The sequence below is a fragment of the Chamaea fasciata genome, unplaced genomic scaffold (assembly GCF_029207755.1).
Source record: "Chamaea fasciata isolate MVZ Bird 193981 ecotype frontalis unplaced genomic scaffold, bChaFas1.0.hap1 SCAF_6, whole genome shotgun sequence".
Classification (NCBI taxonomy): domain Eukaryota; kingdom Metazoa; phylum Chordata; class Aves; order Passeriformes; family Sylviidae; genus Chamaea; species Chamaea fasciata.
The window spans coordinates 12,571,426-12,589,921 of NW_027094091.1; the positions used below are offsets into that span (position 1 = coordinate 12,571,426).

Here is an 18,496-nt window from a genome sequence, read left to right on the forward strand (position 1 = left end):
TTTATCTCGCGCTCGGCTTGGCACGGAGGTGCGGGGCATGTCAAGCCCTTCCCAATCTTCACAGCCAGCGGGGGCTGCGGCTGAGACCCTCCCAGACACAAGGGCCAGGAAGGGACAGGAGCAACCTCCCTCTTTCTAGGGCTAAGGAAACACGGCCGATCCCAGCGCCGCCGCGGGAAGCAGCAGCGATCACATGCACCTTCGGGGCAGGGATGCGGTGAGAACTGCTGGCAAGGAGCACTGGGGGGAAAGGAGGAAACCTCAAACAGCTGTGAGGACAGGGCAGCTCCGGGACACACAGAAAGCTGAAAACTCAGCTGCTGTCTCACTATCCAAGGCTGAAGTTTCCCGGAGAAGAGGCAAAACGGCACTATAGCCAGTTCCTCTCTCATCCCCCAAAATACAAATCCAGTCTCTTCTTCTGTCACCCCTGGGAGGGCAAAGAGCAAGCAAACAAATTGCATCAAACAGTAGCTTAAAATTAATTTATTTAACAAATATAGCTATAATATAAATGATAATAAAATTTCAAATATACAGTATATTACATAGTACACAGAGCCCCTTCCAAAGGAGCTGGTGGAGGAGCAAAGAAGGTAACAGAAGACAGCACTGTAACATGGGAATGGGAAAGGCTGTTTTACACTTCTGCCTCTTGACCTCGCCTTGCAGAAATTAAGAGAAACGTCCCTCAGTCCCCTTTTCCATCTCTTCCATAGTTCCTTCCCCCATGGCAGGGGGCTCTCTGCAGGCTGCCAGCTAGACCCAGAGAAGCAGGACAAAGTTGGCCCATCACCACCCTGCGCCTGGAAAAAGCTGGGGCAATGCCTCAGGTTTCTGCCAACTCCCCAGGACTTCTGAGGAGATCAGAACAGTGCTGGTATAGGGGCTCATCATCAGGGAGGACGCAAAGAAGTCAAGCAGAGCCAGACTGGAGGAGTCTCTGCCATAGGGTCCATGGGGAAGTCCACAGAGAAGAGCCGAAGGAGCAGGGAGGGAGTGTGTGTGGAGCCAGCGGGAGCAGACAGCCAGCAGTGCTGGGCTGGGCTCAGGCTCTATGTGAGGTGGTACATGCTGTATCCCACATGTGCTGTGTACAGTCCCACAGGAGCCACGGGCAGCCCTGCCCGTTGAAACGGGCTGGAGGCGCCGTACAGGGAAGCACCAGCCACGGCCGGGCCGCCCAGTGGGAAGGAGATGCCGAAAGCAGCAGGCGGGAGCATGGGCTTGGCTGCCATCTTCAGCTTCTCCAGCTCGGCCTCCTGGAGCCTCTTGGCCTTGGCGCGACGGTTCTGGAACCAGATTTTCACCTGGGTCTCAGTGAGGCTGAGCGAGCTGGAGAACTCTGCACGCTCGGCGATGGACAGGTATTGCTTCTGCCGAAACTTCCTCTCGAGGGCTAGCAGCTGCGCCGTGGTGAAGGGCGTCCGGGGCTTCCTGTTTGTCTTGTGCTTGCGCAGGGTGCAGGCGGGGGGGCTCAGCCGCCCTGTGCCCGGGAGCAGCCGGGGAAGAGGGGGAAGGAGAGACGCCTCGGTTAGCAGTGCCCAAACCTCCACAGACTGCAGAACCCCCACCCTACCACAGATGAGGTGGTTAAAGGGGGAAGTAGGGTCCCACTTGAAGCAAGCTACCCTAAAACCACGAGGGTTGCCTGGGGCACACTTAAAATTGCCATCTCCCGTTCCAAAAAAAGAGAGTAGTGTTTCGTATCAGGAAGCTCTGACTCCACTGAGAAGAACCCGGCAAGGGGCAGGAATCAGACACCCACAAACCTTGTCCCTCCTGCCTTCACAGCTACCCTGGCTCATGCAGAGGAGACGCAAATAAAGGGAATGACCCTCGAAAAAGAAGAAAAAAAGTCCTGTCCTTTTTATTGGATTACAGGGAAAAAAATAAACAAAACGGGCTGGCTTCTCAGTCTCACACCCTCTTCATTAGGCCCCTGGGAACCGGATTAAGCATGTAATTAATTACGAGGTCTGAATTGACACTCATGCCCTATCACTCTTAACCGGTCTGCTCCTCTCCTCTTATTTAACATTTCTAAGGGTCTTCAACATCCATCTGTCCCGGGTTTACTTAGCAACAGCAATTTTTACTTTGCAATTTAAATAAATTAAACTGGTGCTTTATTCTACACAAGTCCTGTCGGGAAACCTGCCGTTCTTCAAGGGACAGAGAAAGCAGCTCTATTTGTGGCTTTGCTAATGGCACCCCAAACGCTTGGAGAGCCTCAGACCAAGGTCATTCCTTTCCCCGGGATCCCTGGCAGGAAGGGAGCACGGCCAGGCCGAGGGCAGCCGGCCCATGCTACTCAGACACGGGCTCAGCGCAGGCACTGGAAATTAACGGCCTTCTCTGATCTCGGCTCTCACGCTATTATTTGTATTAACTGAGATAATTCTGCATTAAAGCAGAAAATCATCACTGACTGTGCCTCTTTGGACTTCGGAGATGCACCATTTAGGTCAGCAGCCAGTGGGGTAAAGCCCGCAAAGCTCCTGCTTCTAAGAAACCGGTCTGTGCGGATCCTAATGGAATTACCTGAGCTACTTTCTGAGAAAACCTCAATCGTGTTGCGTCAAAAAGCGTGTAGCTAGTTCGAGACCCAGGTTAAATTAACAAACTGGCCGTGTTGCTTTTTCCTTCCCCCTCCCCCGGTTAACATTTGGCACAAGATCTCACGCTGGCACGGCCGCTCTTCCTGTGCGTTCGCAGCCATCCTCCTCATAACTCTCGAATCCGTTCAGTACTTTGGACGGATCGAACTGGCTCAGTAAAGTGCAAACCGCAAGGAAAAATATACCCGGAGAGGCAGGTAGGGCGAAAGCGACAGGAAAGCCCCGGCCACCCGCGCAGCTTTACCCTCGGCCCGCCCGGCCCCAAGGGAAGGTCGCAGCCGGCCCGGAGAGCTCCCATCCCACCTACTCCAGGACCTTTACTTACTTGGGGGAGGCGGCGAGAACCGTGCGGTTTGCATCCAGGGGCTTCGCTCCTGCTTCTCGGGGCTTTCCGCCTTGACGAGCGTGTCTTCGGGCAGCTTGACCAGCCCCCCGACGGAGAAGTGCCCGCCGAGGGGCAGCGGGGAAGGCGGCGCCTCCGCCGACAGCGTGCCCAGGCGAGGGCTGAGGCTGGCGCGGGCGGCCGCCCCAGAGACCGGTGGGGGCCCGGCGCCCTCGGGTCCGTCCCTGCCTCCCGGCTTCCTGTGGTCGGCCATGAGCGCCTCCACGCTGAACGGCAGGAGGGATGGGGAGACCTTGGGCTTGTCGCTTTCCTCCTCCCCGCACATCGCCGCCGCAACGGGGAGCGCGCCGCCGCCGGGACTGCTGAAGGCGGATGCGGGCAGCTCGTCGCTGCGGACCCCGTTGGGTGCGGCGGTCATATCCACAGCCGGGGCCATGCAGGGGCGGCCCGCCGTCGCCACCGCAGCGCCGGGCGGGAGCGAGCAGCGCCGCCGCTCATGGGGCCGCGGCACAGCAGGCGCGGAGGCACGAACAGCCGCCAGCACACACCGGTCCCGTGCCGCCGGCGCCGCCTCATAAAGCGGCGCGCCGACGGCTCCGCCCAACCGGCGCGCGGGGGGCGGGGCCGCGCCGCCCCATTGGCTGCGGCCCCGGCGGCGCGCGGGGGGGCGGGGCCGGGATCGCCGTCGGGGCGTCCCGCGCGGCCCGCCCCGGGCCGCCCCGCCCGCTGGCCGCGGTTCCGCTCCGCCTCCCCCGGCTCCGCTCCGCGCCCCGGCTCTCCGCTCAGGAGCCACAGAAGGCTGGCTAGCCGGCGCAGCGCTCCGCTGTGGAGACGGGAAGGCTCAAAACTCGGGAAAAAATGTATTAACGTCGGAAAACATGCCGGCCTTCCTGTTCGTAAAAAGCGAGGGAGCGAGCCCGAGCCCGCTCTTCTGCAAAACAAGCAAATACCAGGCTGTCTCGAGTGTGACCTCTCAAAGAGAAAGGGACCCTGCCGGTTCCGCAGTCGTTTTGTGTTTTTTGTTGTTGTTGTTGTTGTTTTGTTTGTTTGTTTTTGGTTGTTTTTGGTTGGTTGGTTGGTTGGTTGGTTGGTTGGTTTGGTTTTTAGATGAACGCCGACCCTGCGGTGTGTTCGGTGTGACTGTGGAGATCTGCGTTTTTATACGTACCCGCGTACACAACGCATAAATTGAGCTACTGCTCATGGCATACCTGTGTGCATGTCTGCAGATAACGAAACGTTCGTTCGCGTAAAAAGGAGCATATAAACCCCATAGCCCTTAAAGTCTCGGCTATTTTGTTTTGTAAATTCGTTTTACGATCCCTTATCCCCGCGCCCAGGACGGATGTGCAGTAAAACGGAGCCGCTCTCTAATAACGGGATTGGCCGCTCGCTGAGAAAAGTTTATTGATAGCTGCAGGGCTCTAATCTCCTCGGAACACAAGAGCCTCTTGCAGTCATTTAAGGGCAATTATCTAAACGGGGAGGGACAGCGAATTTCCTTTCCTTTTAACTGGACCCTATAAAGATGGTAGATTAGGAGCATATAGATTATGAAATGAATTGATATAATAGACATTTTATTAACTGATAAGCAACAGGATCCGATTGAAATGTATTGTCCTGAGCGCAGCTCCACACACACTTATCTCACACAAGAGTGAGCATATGCCCTTGCGGGGTGTTTCCTGTGTTCTGCACGTACATCACACCCACCTCCCGCATGTGCTGCGCTCATGGATGATCCCTTTCATCCGTGGATCTGGAGGCGGTTTGCGGGCTACTCCCGCAGTTTCCTATACGTGAAGGTGGACGCACTTAGCACAGACATATAGCTCACGTTGTCGCGTCCAGCTGCCCTCCTGCTCCGTGCCGCCCCGCTGAGCGCTCCTGCGAGGCGGGAGCGGCGGTGCCGTCGCCCAGCCCAGCCCGGGCCGGCTCCGCGCCCCGCCGGTGCCGCTGCCCGCGCTGCCCGCAGCCTCCTCCGCGCCCCATCGGGCCGGAGGCCGGGTCGGGCCGCGTCGGGGAGAGGGGATGGGGGGTGCTCGGAGAAGCGGCTGCATTGCTAATTGCGAGAATAAACAATCTGTCACGATTAGTCAGTGCCTCTAATAGGCAGACAAGTGATGTTGTTTTTAGGCGCCAGCAGCGGTCTGATCAAAGGCTTCAGCTGGAGGGGGACTATTGAGGACGTTAACCCGCATCAAGGGAGCAAGGCGCCTTAGCCCTGGGACATCGGCACATTCAGCCTGACAAAATTAGTTTGCTCTACCAATCACACGACATTTTCCCAAAGCCCGGTACTAGGCACGAAGATGCACTCCCCACCCCACGCCCGACTAAGAAAACACGCACTTATATCGATGCATCGTGTTTCACAGTGTCCCCTCTACCCGATCCTACAGGTAGGATCTTGTTTTGTTTGCGTTTTTCAATTATTATTTTTCCCCTGATTCCAAACTTAACTATGCAAAAAAAGAAGTGTTGTATTTATTAGACCTCGAGGCAACCCCTAGGCTGAGTTCAATCTCGTCGTTTGATGAAAATATGAAAACTAAAATTAGAGCTGCTGGCTTTTTTTCCCCCTCCTCGCTTTTCTTTCCACAATGTTTTGAACATTGGGATGTTGCTGAGGTTTGAAGAGATGCGTGTGCGTCCCACACCGGGAGCTCGATCCCGCTCTCATTTAGAGTTGACAGAATGAGATAATTAGCTCTTTATTTATCTCCCAGCAATGAGCGCTTTGTGTTTACATTTCTGTCATACTCGCTGGTATTTCAATCACTGTAGCAATCACCATAGCAAGGACTTGATTCTAATTCACATGCTGGCTTTTCATCTGTTGAGCTGAAAATGAGATGCCAGTGAAGTTTCTTTCGTTTCTTGCTCATTTTTTTCTTTCCCTTTTTTGTTAATTAAATCTACAAGTTTTAAGTTAGAAATAGAGAAAATGAATTTGCAAAACGAAATCTCCCCCAAGACTGATTTCTTTGTTTAGCGGGAAATTTTCAGGTTCCAAACTCTTTCTCCCTTGCTTACTGCGCTTTGGGTGACCAAAACACCACTGGATTTTAGGAACATTTTTAGTACCTGTTTCGTGTTCTTGATACTCTGGTTTGCTTTTGGAGGCATAAGGTGCCTCTCTTATGTTCCGCCCTGGGCTGCAAGGAAAATCGAAGTGAAAGGGAAGAGGGAAATAGCTGACTTTATTGGTGCTTGTTCCAGTCCGGTGTTTTTATTGGGAGCCGTGGCGTTTCCCTGAAGGCAGTTGTGCTAGATAACAATATTGGGCAATTAGCATCCTAAACAGTCCCGTTTCAATATAATGAATGTGCTAGGCAAAGCCATTACCCATAGCATTTTATTTCGGTGGGAATACAACAAGGGCTGGGAGGAGTGCGTGGGGGATGGGAAGACAGGACAGGAGGCAGCGCTAAGCCAATTCAGGGCATTGTCTGCCTTTTGTAAACGTTATCTTTGACTCAAAGGCAGAACTCAGAAAGGAGAGGGGTGTTGTTGTTTCCCTTGTTTCTATTTTATTTCTCCCGAGACAGCAGCTCTTAGGAGAGCAGACAGTCCCGCAGGACACGAGCCGGCTTTGGGGACGGGCAGCTCCGGGGCAGCTCTGCAGTGACGGCCACCGCCTGCGCGCTCCCTGCGCGCTCCCTGAGCGTCCTGCAGCAGCCTTGCTTCATCTCTGCGAGACTCAGCCCTGGGGGCAAAGAGCCAGAACTGTCGCAAGTGCTAAAAATGTCCCGCGGGCTTTACAAGCCCTCAAAGCCCTTCAAGTGCTCAAAGCCCTACCTGATTCTGTCGCTGGTTTCCGAGTGTCGGCAAAATGCAAAAACACCTCAGTTCTTCTCTTTTTGTCTTCCCCCCTCCCTCCCCCCTTTCTTTCCCCCTCTCTTTCTCCCTACTCCTTTCTGTCCAGATTAAAAATAACCCAAACTACTTTTAAGGCTTCAGGCACCTGGACTGGTCCTCGGAAGGTCACCAGGAGCTGTTCGGATGTCCAAACTCCAGTCGCCGAGGCGTCCCCGATTCTTTGAGGGTCGGAGGAGCCGGGCTGAAAAGAAGGCACTATTTCAAGTGGCCTAAATTAATTTGATCGCGACATTATGATGCACTTGGAAAAGATGAAAGAAACGGCTGGCCGTCTCCTCCAAGATCTCTATAATTATAGATAATATATCCTATTTCAAAGCAATTAGCTCAATCAGGCGTAACGAGGCACTTTGCTGCCAGGGAGTAACAATGCCTTACGGTTATTTAAGCTTCAAGATGTCAAGCAGACTTCGAGACTCTGCTCTGCCCAAAAGGGAACTTGGCTGCCTTGGTGAAAGCCCCATGGCTAAGGCACAGGTCTCCCTTCAGTGACAACACCCCTCTTTAATTTAATATATATTTTTAAAGCTCTTGCAAAGGCGTCGGCTCTGCTGGAGAAGAGCACCGCTCCTCCAGACGCGTTTGGGGCTGATGCCTTTGTGGCATCACCTCTGCCCCTGCCCGCCAGCACCGACCTGCCCCACCTCGCCTGCTCGCTCCGAGATGCTTGTGCTCTCCGAGCCATTCCCCCACTCGGTGCCTTTCTTTCCTTAGCTTTTTTGGGGTGATTCCTGCTCAGTCTCACGGAGTTTTGTAGGAGCAACCGCTGATGGGGCGCACGGGTCGATGCGCGGCTCCAAGCCCCGGTGCAGACCTCCCTGCCGAGTCATCGCCTCCTCCCACCCCCAGAGCTTCACCCTGCCCTCGCTTCGGCTTTTACCTGAAGCCCTCGCAGATGGCGAGGTCCGAGAGCACCGGGAACCTTGCGTTACCCGCGACCGGCAGTTCAGTGTGTGAGCCGGCCCGTGTGTGAGGGGCTCTGCAGTAACACCTCGAGGGGAGCGCGGCCGCAGGGCCGGAACCCCGTCCTCCTGACCCAAACCCGCAAGCTGGGTGCGCAGCCCAGGCTCTTCCCCCGTGCCCAGGGGCGGCGGCTGTGGGTGCGGGTTTAGGCCGAAATGCCGAAAAGCATCTCCTGCCAGTTTGCCGGAGCCACTGCGATCCGCCCGCAGGGCTGCTCCCCGGCTGGGCCGCCACAGCCGCGCCGGGCCCCGGGTGCTCGGCGGGGCCGCCGCGGGCACCGGGCTGCCCGGGAGCCCCTGCCCGGCGCCGCACGGCCCGGCGCCCACAGGCCGCCGCAGCGGAGCCGTGCTCCAACGAATCTCTGCCCACGGGAAATTATTAACTGTACAAGTTGCCTGTCCGCGTTCCTTTCAAGGGTTTTTACTGTTGGAGGATAACCGAAGGGAAGAAAAATTAAAGATACAATTAAAAAAAAGCCCCAAAAGCCCCAAAACAATGCCCTAAACTGGTAAAACAGTTCAAGGGAAAGAGGAGGCGGGCGACGTGAATGCGAACTAAAAGTTTAACCACCCCTCCTCCTTCTTCTCCCCATGCGCAAAATGGAAACCTTATTACATGATTCACTGTGAATCACTAGATTGAATGCGATCATTATGAGTGAATGATAGTCGGAGCTCTGCTGGCCCTTTCTTTCCTAGAGGCAAAAGTATAAAATAAGAAGAATATAAATGATCTTCTCTCTGCTCTCTCATAAAGACATTCATTCAAAACCACACTTTGTCTCTCTTCCAGTTGCTTCGGTCCCCTCGAATTTCACAACAACCAAGGTAGATTATGACGAGTTCCAGTTTATTTGTCTTCATGTCCGTGTTTGTTGGTGGAATATCACAAAATGTAATTTGTCCCAAATTCTTTAAGATGAGAAAATAGTTTGTGGTTGAAGGAATCCATGCCAGTACTGCCAAGGCAGTCTCCAACGCTCAGAGCAAGTCCATTATCATGCTATTTTATAGCGTTTCCATATTTACTCCTCATTTCTCTGGAGTCTTTTACATATTGTTGCATAAGAAAAGGATTTTGACAGTTCTAGTTATGAGATTTCCTAGATTTTTTTTACAGGCGGAGCCAGTTTACAAAAGCTGTATTGTTTGGCTGAGGTCTGGGTTTCCATTTGGGGTAATTATTGTATTCCCAGTCTTCTTCTAATCATTTGCTCACAAGGACAGTTTTTTTCTCTCGCCTTTTGAAGAAGATGAAATACCCCAAAGTTGCAAGACTATTGAAGTAATCCTCCCACTTCTTTGTCTATTGTGTAAAAGCTATTTCTTGCATCTCTCTAAATTGCTGGAAAATATGTGACACAAAGGGCCATATAAAAACATACAGCACAGTAGAAACGCATGTCACCACATCTTGAAAAAACTCCGCAATTCTGATCTAAGCCTGATCCCACTAGATAGGTGTGTGCAAATGGAAGGGGGGGGGGGGGGGGGAGGTGGGCAAACACAAAACAAACCCACTTTTCAGAAGAAAATACATTTCAGCTCTATAATAATCAGCTCCTGAGGAAAGAATGTCCGTAGAAGGGAAAATTAAGTGAAAGCAATGCCTGTGTGTGTCAGGGTTGCCTGTGTAGAATAATATCTCCTCCAGCTGCTGTCTCCAGCTGCAGAGCTGGAGGAGAACCTTGAGCCACGGTCCCACAGGCAGACACTGGCTCAGCCTGAGGCACAGCAGTGGAACTTGGCAGGTCTCTTCTTTCCAGCACCCCTTTTCCACCTTTCTGCTGGTGTCACACAGCATCCCAAGCCAGGCTGCTTCTCCCCCCGCCTTTAATTTCCATCAGTAAAATCTGAATCCCAAAAATATCCCTCTAAATTCACAAGGAAGAGGTTAGGGGAAAACATTTGTTTTCTCCTTCTCCTAAGATGGTTCAAAAGAGATTGCCTTAAGCCAAAACCTTCCACTTAGGAAAACATATATTCATGCAAGTACATGTAGGATTTTAATTTCCTTGTGTAAAGGAAACTACAGCTAAACAGCAGAGTAACTGGTGTCAGGTATCTTCCAGACTGTCGAAAACCAAAGCATCATCACACTCCTGGAAATGTCAGTCATTCTCAAGTATTTGAAACTGTCCTGATGATATGTAACCCCCTGCTTAGGAACTCCAGTGCCTTATTATTTTGGCGATGTGATCTCACCACATCCTTTTGCTTAGTGGCAACCGATGGCTAGATATGATACTGGGAGCTACATTATTCTAATAAATCAATATATCCAAACAAATTTACTGCCAGAGGAGGAAAAAAAAGAAATCCCAACTATTTAATAGGGAAACTGTCTTTTAGAAAGCTTATGTTCCTCTTAGACTTTCCATCAACCACAAGCATAATCATAGTGTAAAATGTTCCTGGCTTGCCTGCTGCTGAGCTGATTAGGTTTTGGAACAGAATAACATTTCTAGGTACTGGTCTGCCTTGTTCTGCCTTCATGTTATTCTCAGTGTATGTGCTTTTGACATTATTTATGTAGCAAGTGTGGGCTCTCTCTAGGTATTGTGTCACTTTACTTTTCAACAGCTGGGGGTTTTTCTGTCTCTCAAAGCAGGACTTATTTCAGCCTCTCAAACAGCATCAGACTTGTTGCAATCCACGGCTTTAAGGTACAACAGCCTCCATGCACCCTCCAGCCCCTGCAGGGGCCAGCCCAGGCCATGGGTGGCTGTGGGGTGCCCAGACCAGGCACACTGGCTGCTGCCACCTACCCCACCCCTGTCAGCAGCACAGGCCACACTATGAAGCGGGATGATGTCCTGCCATTGGGTCTGAACTCTGCCAGTTTGGAGCGGCACCAGATGCAGCCTGTCCCCTGCTATTGGTGGTCCTATTACCCTTGGATGGATTTAGGTCCGTTTGATTTTTACTTTTGAAATGATCTTAAGATAACATGCAGACACAGGGAGGAGGCTCTGCCAGCAGGCAGAGCAGGGACACCTTCAACACACGGAACTGGTTATCTCCCTGAGGTTTGCTGGCACTATTTTGCAAGACATTTCACCTCTTTTATGCAGAAGTTTCCCATGAGAGTCCAACCTTTACTAGCTGCTGAGTGCAGCTGCAAACCCTGGCAGTAGGTGACGTATGAGCACACACACACACACACACACACACACACACACACACACACACACACGCTGCACATCCTGACTCCCACACTGTAGTCATGGGGGCTTGGATGTGGGGGCAAATCACAACTCCCTTGACCCAGCAGTAGCTATTTACAGAAAAAAATCATGTGCAGCAACCTCACAGGTGAATTCAAGTCCTTCTCTCTAGCCAACACAAGTAGCTAAATGTCAGTGATGCCTAAATCCAGGGACAGAAAAAGAAATGCCACAGGAGTGTACATTGACCTGGCAAGGAATGGAAGCAGTACATTTACTGATAGTGACAGGGAACACTTCTATTCCAGCAGAGAGTTTAAAAAATAAGGGTGGGAGGGAAGGAGAAGAAGAAAAAAGGGAGAAAGGAGTACCATGAGCATCTTGGAAAGTCACCGGAAGCTTTGTTCTTACGAATAAATCTGGCTTCTTGTGATCCCCTTTCAGCAGTTCTGGCTGGGAGCCAGCTGGGTCCCCTGGAGTCCCCCTGGCCTTTTTGTCTGGAGCCTGGGAATCTGTCTAGAGCACAAGGCTGGGGGACCAGACTTGTATTTGCAGGAGGGATAGACTTAGGCAGTGGCCACATAGAGGAAAGGGGGTTTGCAGTCCTCAAACCTTTGGAAAACTTTCCCCCAGGCTGGTGGGTGGGCAGGGGAGTTTTCCCTGCCTTGGGGGCACTCTCAAGGGAGCTGTGTGGACTAGGGAGTAGGAGGAAATGAAGGTTGGTTGTCTCCAGGCCTGACATGCTGGGACAAATGGGAAGGAGGTGGGAAGGAGGGATGGAGAGGAGTGAGCAATGCTCCCTGGCCCTCACCCAGCTGGCCTGTGCAAGTTGTCCCAGGGTGTCTCACCCTCCCCAAGATATTGTTGCAAAGGCAAATGCCAAATAAAATGATAAATTACCAACAAACAGAACAAAACCAAAAGCCTTGGACCCAGGGAGCATTATATTTCCCTTGCCCCACTAGGCCTTCCTTTCTGCAGACCTCTTTGAGGGTGATGAAAACTTGGCTCTCAAATCTCCCTGTCAGATCCAAAGATGCTGATTGGTATCTTTCCAATACTTATGGGTTTTCACACATGATTGAGACCTTTCCAAATATTTTATTCATTTATTCTTTCAGATTCAGTTATCCTGGTATCCAGTTATTCTGCCTTTATTTTTGTATTTTCCCCCATCCCCTTTATGACCTTTAGAAATAAAATTCAATTTATTTGGCTACTTCACAGACAAAATCTAAAGCCTGCCTTAATTTGTAGTTTACCAGCCCTCTGATGTGAGACTACATAGAGAGCCCCTATCTGATCAAATGGCTGGTACCCTGACACAGTCCAATTATGTGAAAATATATCCTTGCTTATCATTTCAAATATCGTATAAGTGGAGAAACTGAAGTAGCTCCCTGTCTCTTTGATTTTCCTGTTCAGACACACTTGTTTAAACAGGCACCGTGAGACTTTTCTGTAATCTTGGAGGAGTTCAAAAAGTGTTTTCTCAGTGAAAGCCAGAGATGGGTGATGGTGGCCACCCCCAGCCAGCTCCCAGTCAGGCAGGGCAGGGAGTGGGTGAGAAAGGGATGTCCCCTGCAGCTGAGCACTCTGCCCTCTGGCCATGAAATCACCTGTGGTCAGGTATCTCCCTGCAACCTCCTCCAGCTCTGCCCCCCAGACTGACCCTACTCCTGAACTGGTACCCACCCCACAGAACTCCCCATCCCAGCCTGGTCTCTCTGCATCCCTCTTCCTCACCCAGAAAAGGATTTTTTCAACTTTTTGATAATTTCATAGGCATAGCTTTCGTTGAAATCAATGATAACACTTACAGCTGAGTACTTAAAATAGGTCTTGGGGATTTTAAGTATTCTTATGCTTCCCATTCCTAAGCACCAGCAATAATTCTATCTTTAGTAACTTGACAAAAGTGATTATCTGTTAAGGCATATGCCGAACTTGTAAGACATTGAGGAAACCAAATTATGTACAATAAGTCACTGCTTTTGAAAAATTATATTTTCTACTGATTTCCTTATTTTAAACTTTTTTTACTCCTTTTTTACCCTCGATTGTAAAGGTGCAATAAAATTTATTTTTTCTTGAAATAGATTCCTGTTTAGTAATTATATTGAATAAAGAAGATTCCCTCCTTTTGTTTTGATCTTGTTTTGTTTATGTTTGTGTTGTGTTTGGGAAGACTGACATATATTGCTGGCTAGATCTTCTATTGTGCTTCTCTGTGATTCTTCAAATGAAGTTATGCCTGAAAGGAGCCAATATATAAGCAGTTGAAGCGTTCAGTCTTTTATTTAGCAGCGCTGTCAGTTTGCAGGCTTGAGAAAAGCAAATTTCTTACAGAGAGAGGAAGGAACTTGTGAATATGTTGAAGCAGACTGTAGAGTCAGAGATATTAGTAGCCAAACCAGTCAGAGGATTCTTCAGACACAAGGATGTCAGAACCAGGTGGGAGGCATTCCCTGGCTCAGCACTGTAAGGGCAGGGTGCTATTTAAAGAATAGCTTGCAATGACATTTTTCAGGTATCTTTATGGGAGGTGTTGAAAATACTCAATTACTGAAGCATAAAATAGAAAACGAAGCAAAAAAACCTCTCCTGCAGGGTGCAATCCTTAAACACAGAGTACTCTGAGTTCCTGCCTTGATCAGGGGGAACTGAATGCACTCCATACAGAGCCAAGGCCACCCCATACAAAGCCAGGTGTTTATCCCAACCCAGAGTCAGGCTCTGGCTAAAGGAGGGTCGAACTGGCAAAGCTCCAGGGCCCAAGGGCTGCTCTTAATTCACATGTAAGAGACCATCTTGCAGACTATGCTGTCTTGCAGAAGGCAGTGAAACCATACAACTCTAGGCTTGATCACAGAATTCCGGTTGCATTGCTTGAAATGGAGAATTGTACTCTGGGAGTTGCAGTCTTCACATCTGTCATCACCCTGAGAAGTTTCTGGGTTCATTTATAATGTATAAGGACTGATGGGAACATCACTTTCCTTAAAATTATCTCCTATATGAATTACAAGCTTTTTCATTTCATCCAGTTACAATAGCACTGAATTTAAAAAGTGTATACTTTGATAAAAGATAGCTTCCCAAAAGGTAGCTGCTCATATGCTGGAAATACTAAAATATGAAGAAGTCATCACTGAAATTCAGAGATTGTTTTAGCAGTTAGTGAGTAGTAAGAAGCCTGTTTTAATTCCAGCATAACTCTGTTCTCAGCTTTTGTGTGTTGTTCTATACAACTATCACTTCTAGATTAAGTGATGCATGATCCTTCCTCCTGTAAGGAGATTAAATGCTCTCTTGTGTTTCCTTGAAGCAAGGAAACACCTGGATGGAGCTGTTTCCCCCTCTATCTGCCCTTGTTTCCAGTCTCTAGACCCATCTGTGTAAGTCTTGTTGACACTCACTCCAATGTCATGTCTTTCTTAAAGTGCAGACATGAGGCCTGGGTTTGCTGTTACAGAGTGCACTTCACTTGGATGGTGTAGGCTGATGCTGTTTCAGCCTGTTCACTCTTCTGCTCCTCATGTCTCAACATCAGTGAACCTCAGGTGTATAACTGAGCAGTCATCCTACTGCCCAAAGCAGCAACCACCTACCAGGAGCATCCATACAGATAGGTGCTTATGAATTATTTAGGTGTTCTCAGCATTTACTCAAGAAACTGGGCTTGCAGGGCTTCCTGCAGTCCGCCATAAGGTGTGAGAGGTGAAGAGGTATTGCCAGCTCTCCACAGATGAAGCTTCCCTCTGTCCTTTACAGCAGCCTTAAAGGGAAAACCCTGAAGCAGTTGTCAGCTGTATTTGGATATGGAGCCACTTCTGCTCCTCATGCATGTCCTAAAAACTCATGGGATGAACCACAGCTTGCAGATCTATGAAAGGGCTTTGTAGATTGCTGAGCTAATGGCAACAGCTAATCTATTACACTGTAATTCACACCCTGCACTGACTTATCCATCAGTTTTCCTCCTCCTTCTAACATTTATGTGCAGTTTCTGTGCTTGGCGTACCTGCCAACTGGGTCAACAGTAATCATGAAATAAGTTTTAATATTAAACATGCAATTTGTGTGTTATCCACTTCCATGGAAACATACATTTACTGCAGGCCTCATAACTTTTGCTTTACTTCTCCCAGCATTTGTGAGCAGTGGCTTATTTGAAGGCATATGTCCTGTGGCAGCAGAGGACCTTGTCCTCACTCTGTGTCCACAGTGTCCTTTGTTGGGCATTTGGTTGCAGCCAGGCCACCCTGGTGTGCTGAAAACACATGGGCTGTGATCCCATGGATTCTGCTGAGCATGTGAGATGAAAACTGGGGCTTGGTGCATGATTTTTAGAATTGGTTGTCTTTGCTTATTGTCCTAATTTCTTTGCATGTCAGAAAGAAGTATGGGGTGGGAGGATCAGGAGGAAAAGACAGGGAGTCCCAGAGAGGGGAGGCCATATTCAGCAGTAGCAGAGTCTGGTTTCTAATGTTACAGGGAACCTTTGTGGAATGCTCCTCCTTGATGTGGCCAGAAATCTCTCTTTAGGACAGACTGACACAAAAGTTAGGCAGCCTGGCACAAGTTTGGCTTCACTGAGGTTTTAATGAGCAGGTCCATTGTGCTTATTCACGCCACTGAAGGATCAGGGAAAGACAGTGCCCTTCACTCTGGACCATGAACTGGAAGGTAAACTCAGAGTTTAGCACTTCATTCTGGAGCAAAACCAGGCAGTTTCCTATTTTTTGTTTGTGTTGTTTTGTTTCAGTTTCTATTATAACATCCCTGACATTTCTAGACTAAGAGAGACAAATGCACCTTAACCTGGGGCTCAGTTCTGAGGTGAAAACTCCTTCTTCTAAATATTGAAGTCCATTGACTGGAAGTCCACTGGCTCCTATAACAGGCTTGTTTCAGTCCTGTCTGTGATAGCAAAACCTCCCTGAAATAAGTAAATGCCAGCCTGGAGCGAAAATCAGCTCAGTGCATAGGAAATCATTTTATCTGAGGGATACTTGGTATGGGCTTCAGTAACAGTTAAAGGAAAAATATGGTAACACTTAAGAGTTCAACAACAAGCAAGAGCAAATCATTGACTCGTTGCAGTTAGTGTAACCCCCTTGAAGTCTACAAGACCAATACGTGGAAGCTACGGATCTGTCTATCCTATGGGCAGTCTCAGATCAGATAACACAGATGTGTTAGATTAAGAGGAGAACCTTATAAAATAAAGCACTGGCTGCACTGGGAAAGCATTTTTTGTTTTGTTTTCTAATATGTCTATTAAAACACAGCAACAACAACAACAAAAAAAGGCACAAGGCAAAGCAGAGAGGTAAATCAAAGAAGCTGATGCACTTCTCCAGATTTATACTCTTTAGACTTTTTTTTTTTTTTTTTTTTTTTTTTTTTTTTTTTTTTTTTTTTTTTTTTTTGTCTCATGCACCCAACCGGTTTAAAGGTCTATTCTCTCTGTGATACATGCATGCACATAACTACCATTGATGTGGAGTCTCCAGGTGATTTGATGTGCATTCCACATAAGGCATGGTGTCAAGTCTATGATCCCCACACAAAAGAGCTGCCTGAGAACTACTCTTTGGAATATTTTTTTTTTTTTAGATTCCTTTGCTCTACATCTAGAATTTAGCAGATCAGAGTGCCTAACCAAGCAGTGGAACTACCACTGCTACTCTTTCATCAGCTTTGATCTGTGTCAATTTATGAGGGGGGAGGGGGGCCTAATGGGAAGAAAGATTTTAAATATGGGTGCAGTTTTGCAAAATGTTGAATATATTGTAGCAAAAAATAGGAAATAAGTAAAGGGGCTTAAGATTTTTTTGCAAATCAAAAGAGACAAGCAGGAGTGAAAATGTATGTTTTTGGAACACACAAATCGAAGAAATCATTCCACACATCACTGTATGGTCTCTGTTAAGGGTTTTTAGGTCTACACTGTGACTCATTCTGACTCAAGCCTAGAGCAAGCCTGCTCTCCTCTCCAGTGGGTGCTGCAAACCCAGCTATACAGGCACTCACACCTCCTGTGAGATACAGGCATTTAGCAAAACTAGCAGGTGAATATAGCCATGGCCAGCAGTCGATTTCATGCAGGTGTCAGCCACAACACCGTAAGTCAGGATGCACCAAGACATGCTTTAAGGGTGGACTAAAGCTGTATATTAGGCCTTGAGCTTTCTATTCTGGTTTGATATATTGTGCTTCCATGGCAAATACAATTATTTGAAGGGAGTTTTGTACAGAAAAGTAAGAGGTGGCTTTTTCAGATAAAACCTAAGCCCAGTGTTCCACATTGTTAACGTTAGACTTTCGCATATTTCAGAGACGAGCACTAAGAATCTTTGTTGTACCAGATTTCTTCTTTCTTGTACACACACACAGAGTCCACCTCCCAAGTGAGAGCCAGATAGAATTTTGATAGAAAAACTTCTAAATTAGTGCTAATTGTATCATGTCAGCAGACATTTCCCGTTTTAAACCAAATGAAAATTTATCCCTTTTGGAACAGCTATATGTGCATATATATTTTGAGTTTTCCAAGTTTGCCTTCCTGTCTTCTATTCTTCTTCTCTCCTAAATGCCCTGTTTGAATGGAGAAACAGAGCAACTAGAAAAAGGGATGAAGGATTTGGAGAAAATTGGGGTGCATGGTTTGAAGGAATGAAAGGAGAAGTCAGATACAAAGAGGGTTTGTGACAGGGCTAGGATGGGCTCAGCGGAACACTGGAAACAAAACATTGTGAGATTCATATGGATATGCTGTAGGTTTTTTTCATGGAGAAAGAGGAAAAGTGAAATTTAGATGGTACTGATTTTTTTTTTTTTTAATAAGGAAACTGAGCTGGAAAGAAACACATATGGTAATTGTCCTTTGAGCCCTCTGATCTAGTTGCTCTCTGAAAGATTTTTTTCACTGGAAAATATACACTTAGGTAAGACAAAATCAAATGCTATCAAATTTGCTTCTTTTTCAGTCAAACTCCCCTCTAATTCAAAAACATCAGATTTTTTTTCTATTGATACCTACTCTTTAACACTTGCCATTTTTTAAAACATGAGTAACTAAAAAACTAAACTCAATTTTATGTTAAAAAATTTTGCAGATTTAAACCTTTTTTTCCTGCATGCCAAGGGAAATTTTAAATTAAAGTCCCTCCTTCTCCTCTATTAAATTCACAAAAACTAAGACCTTTCCTTCTGCAGCATAGCTGCCGTTTCTATGCGCATTTTTCACCATTCAAATCATTAAGGAGCACGTGTTTTGATTTCAGTGTCCTTACTGCAATGAAACACCTAACCTATGCTCTTGGGATGGTGCCTCTCAGAGATCACACAGAAACTGATGTTTTCAGGTGCTGAAATAAAAAACGTATTTCAAAGCCACCATATGTCATCTGACCCTGCACCTCATGAATTCTTAGCAAGACAAAACTGTGAGGGTTACCTGCAGTCGGAATCCAAAAACCACAATGGGCCTTATCAGTTGCCAAAACACTT

At 48.2% G+C, this 18,496-nt stretch overlaps 1 protein-coding gene across 1 annotated transcript; it reads right to left on the minus strand.

Annotated features, from left to right (window-relative positions):
• Window positions 1-470: 470 nt before the first annotated feature.
• On the minus strand, window positions 471-3,509 carry MSX1 (msh homeobox 1). Its single transcript, XM_066184934.1, has 2 exons — window positions 2,947-3,509; window positions 471-1,486 (listed from the first exon to the last, which is right to left on the minus strand). Exons 1-2 carry the CDS (start codon window positions 3,398-3,400, stop codon window positions 1,056-1,058), a joined length of 885 nt encoding a protein of 294 aa, XP_066041031.1. The 5' UTR covers window positions 3,401-3,509; the 3' UTR covers window positions 471-1,055.
• Window positions 3,510-18,496: the final 14,987 nt, after the last annotated feature.

Bases quoted from the DNA above. Each gene is read 5' to 3' on its own strand.
- MSX1 (XM_066184934.1), bottom strand. From the start codon at position 3,400: ATGGCCCCGGCTGTGGATATGACCGCCGCACCCAACGGGGTCCGCAGC. The intron at 1,487-2,946 runs GTAAGTAAAGGT...TCCCGGGCACAG, and splicing joins GTTCTCGCCGCCTCCCCCAA to GGCGGCTGAGCCCCCCCGCC.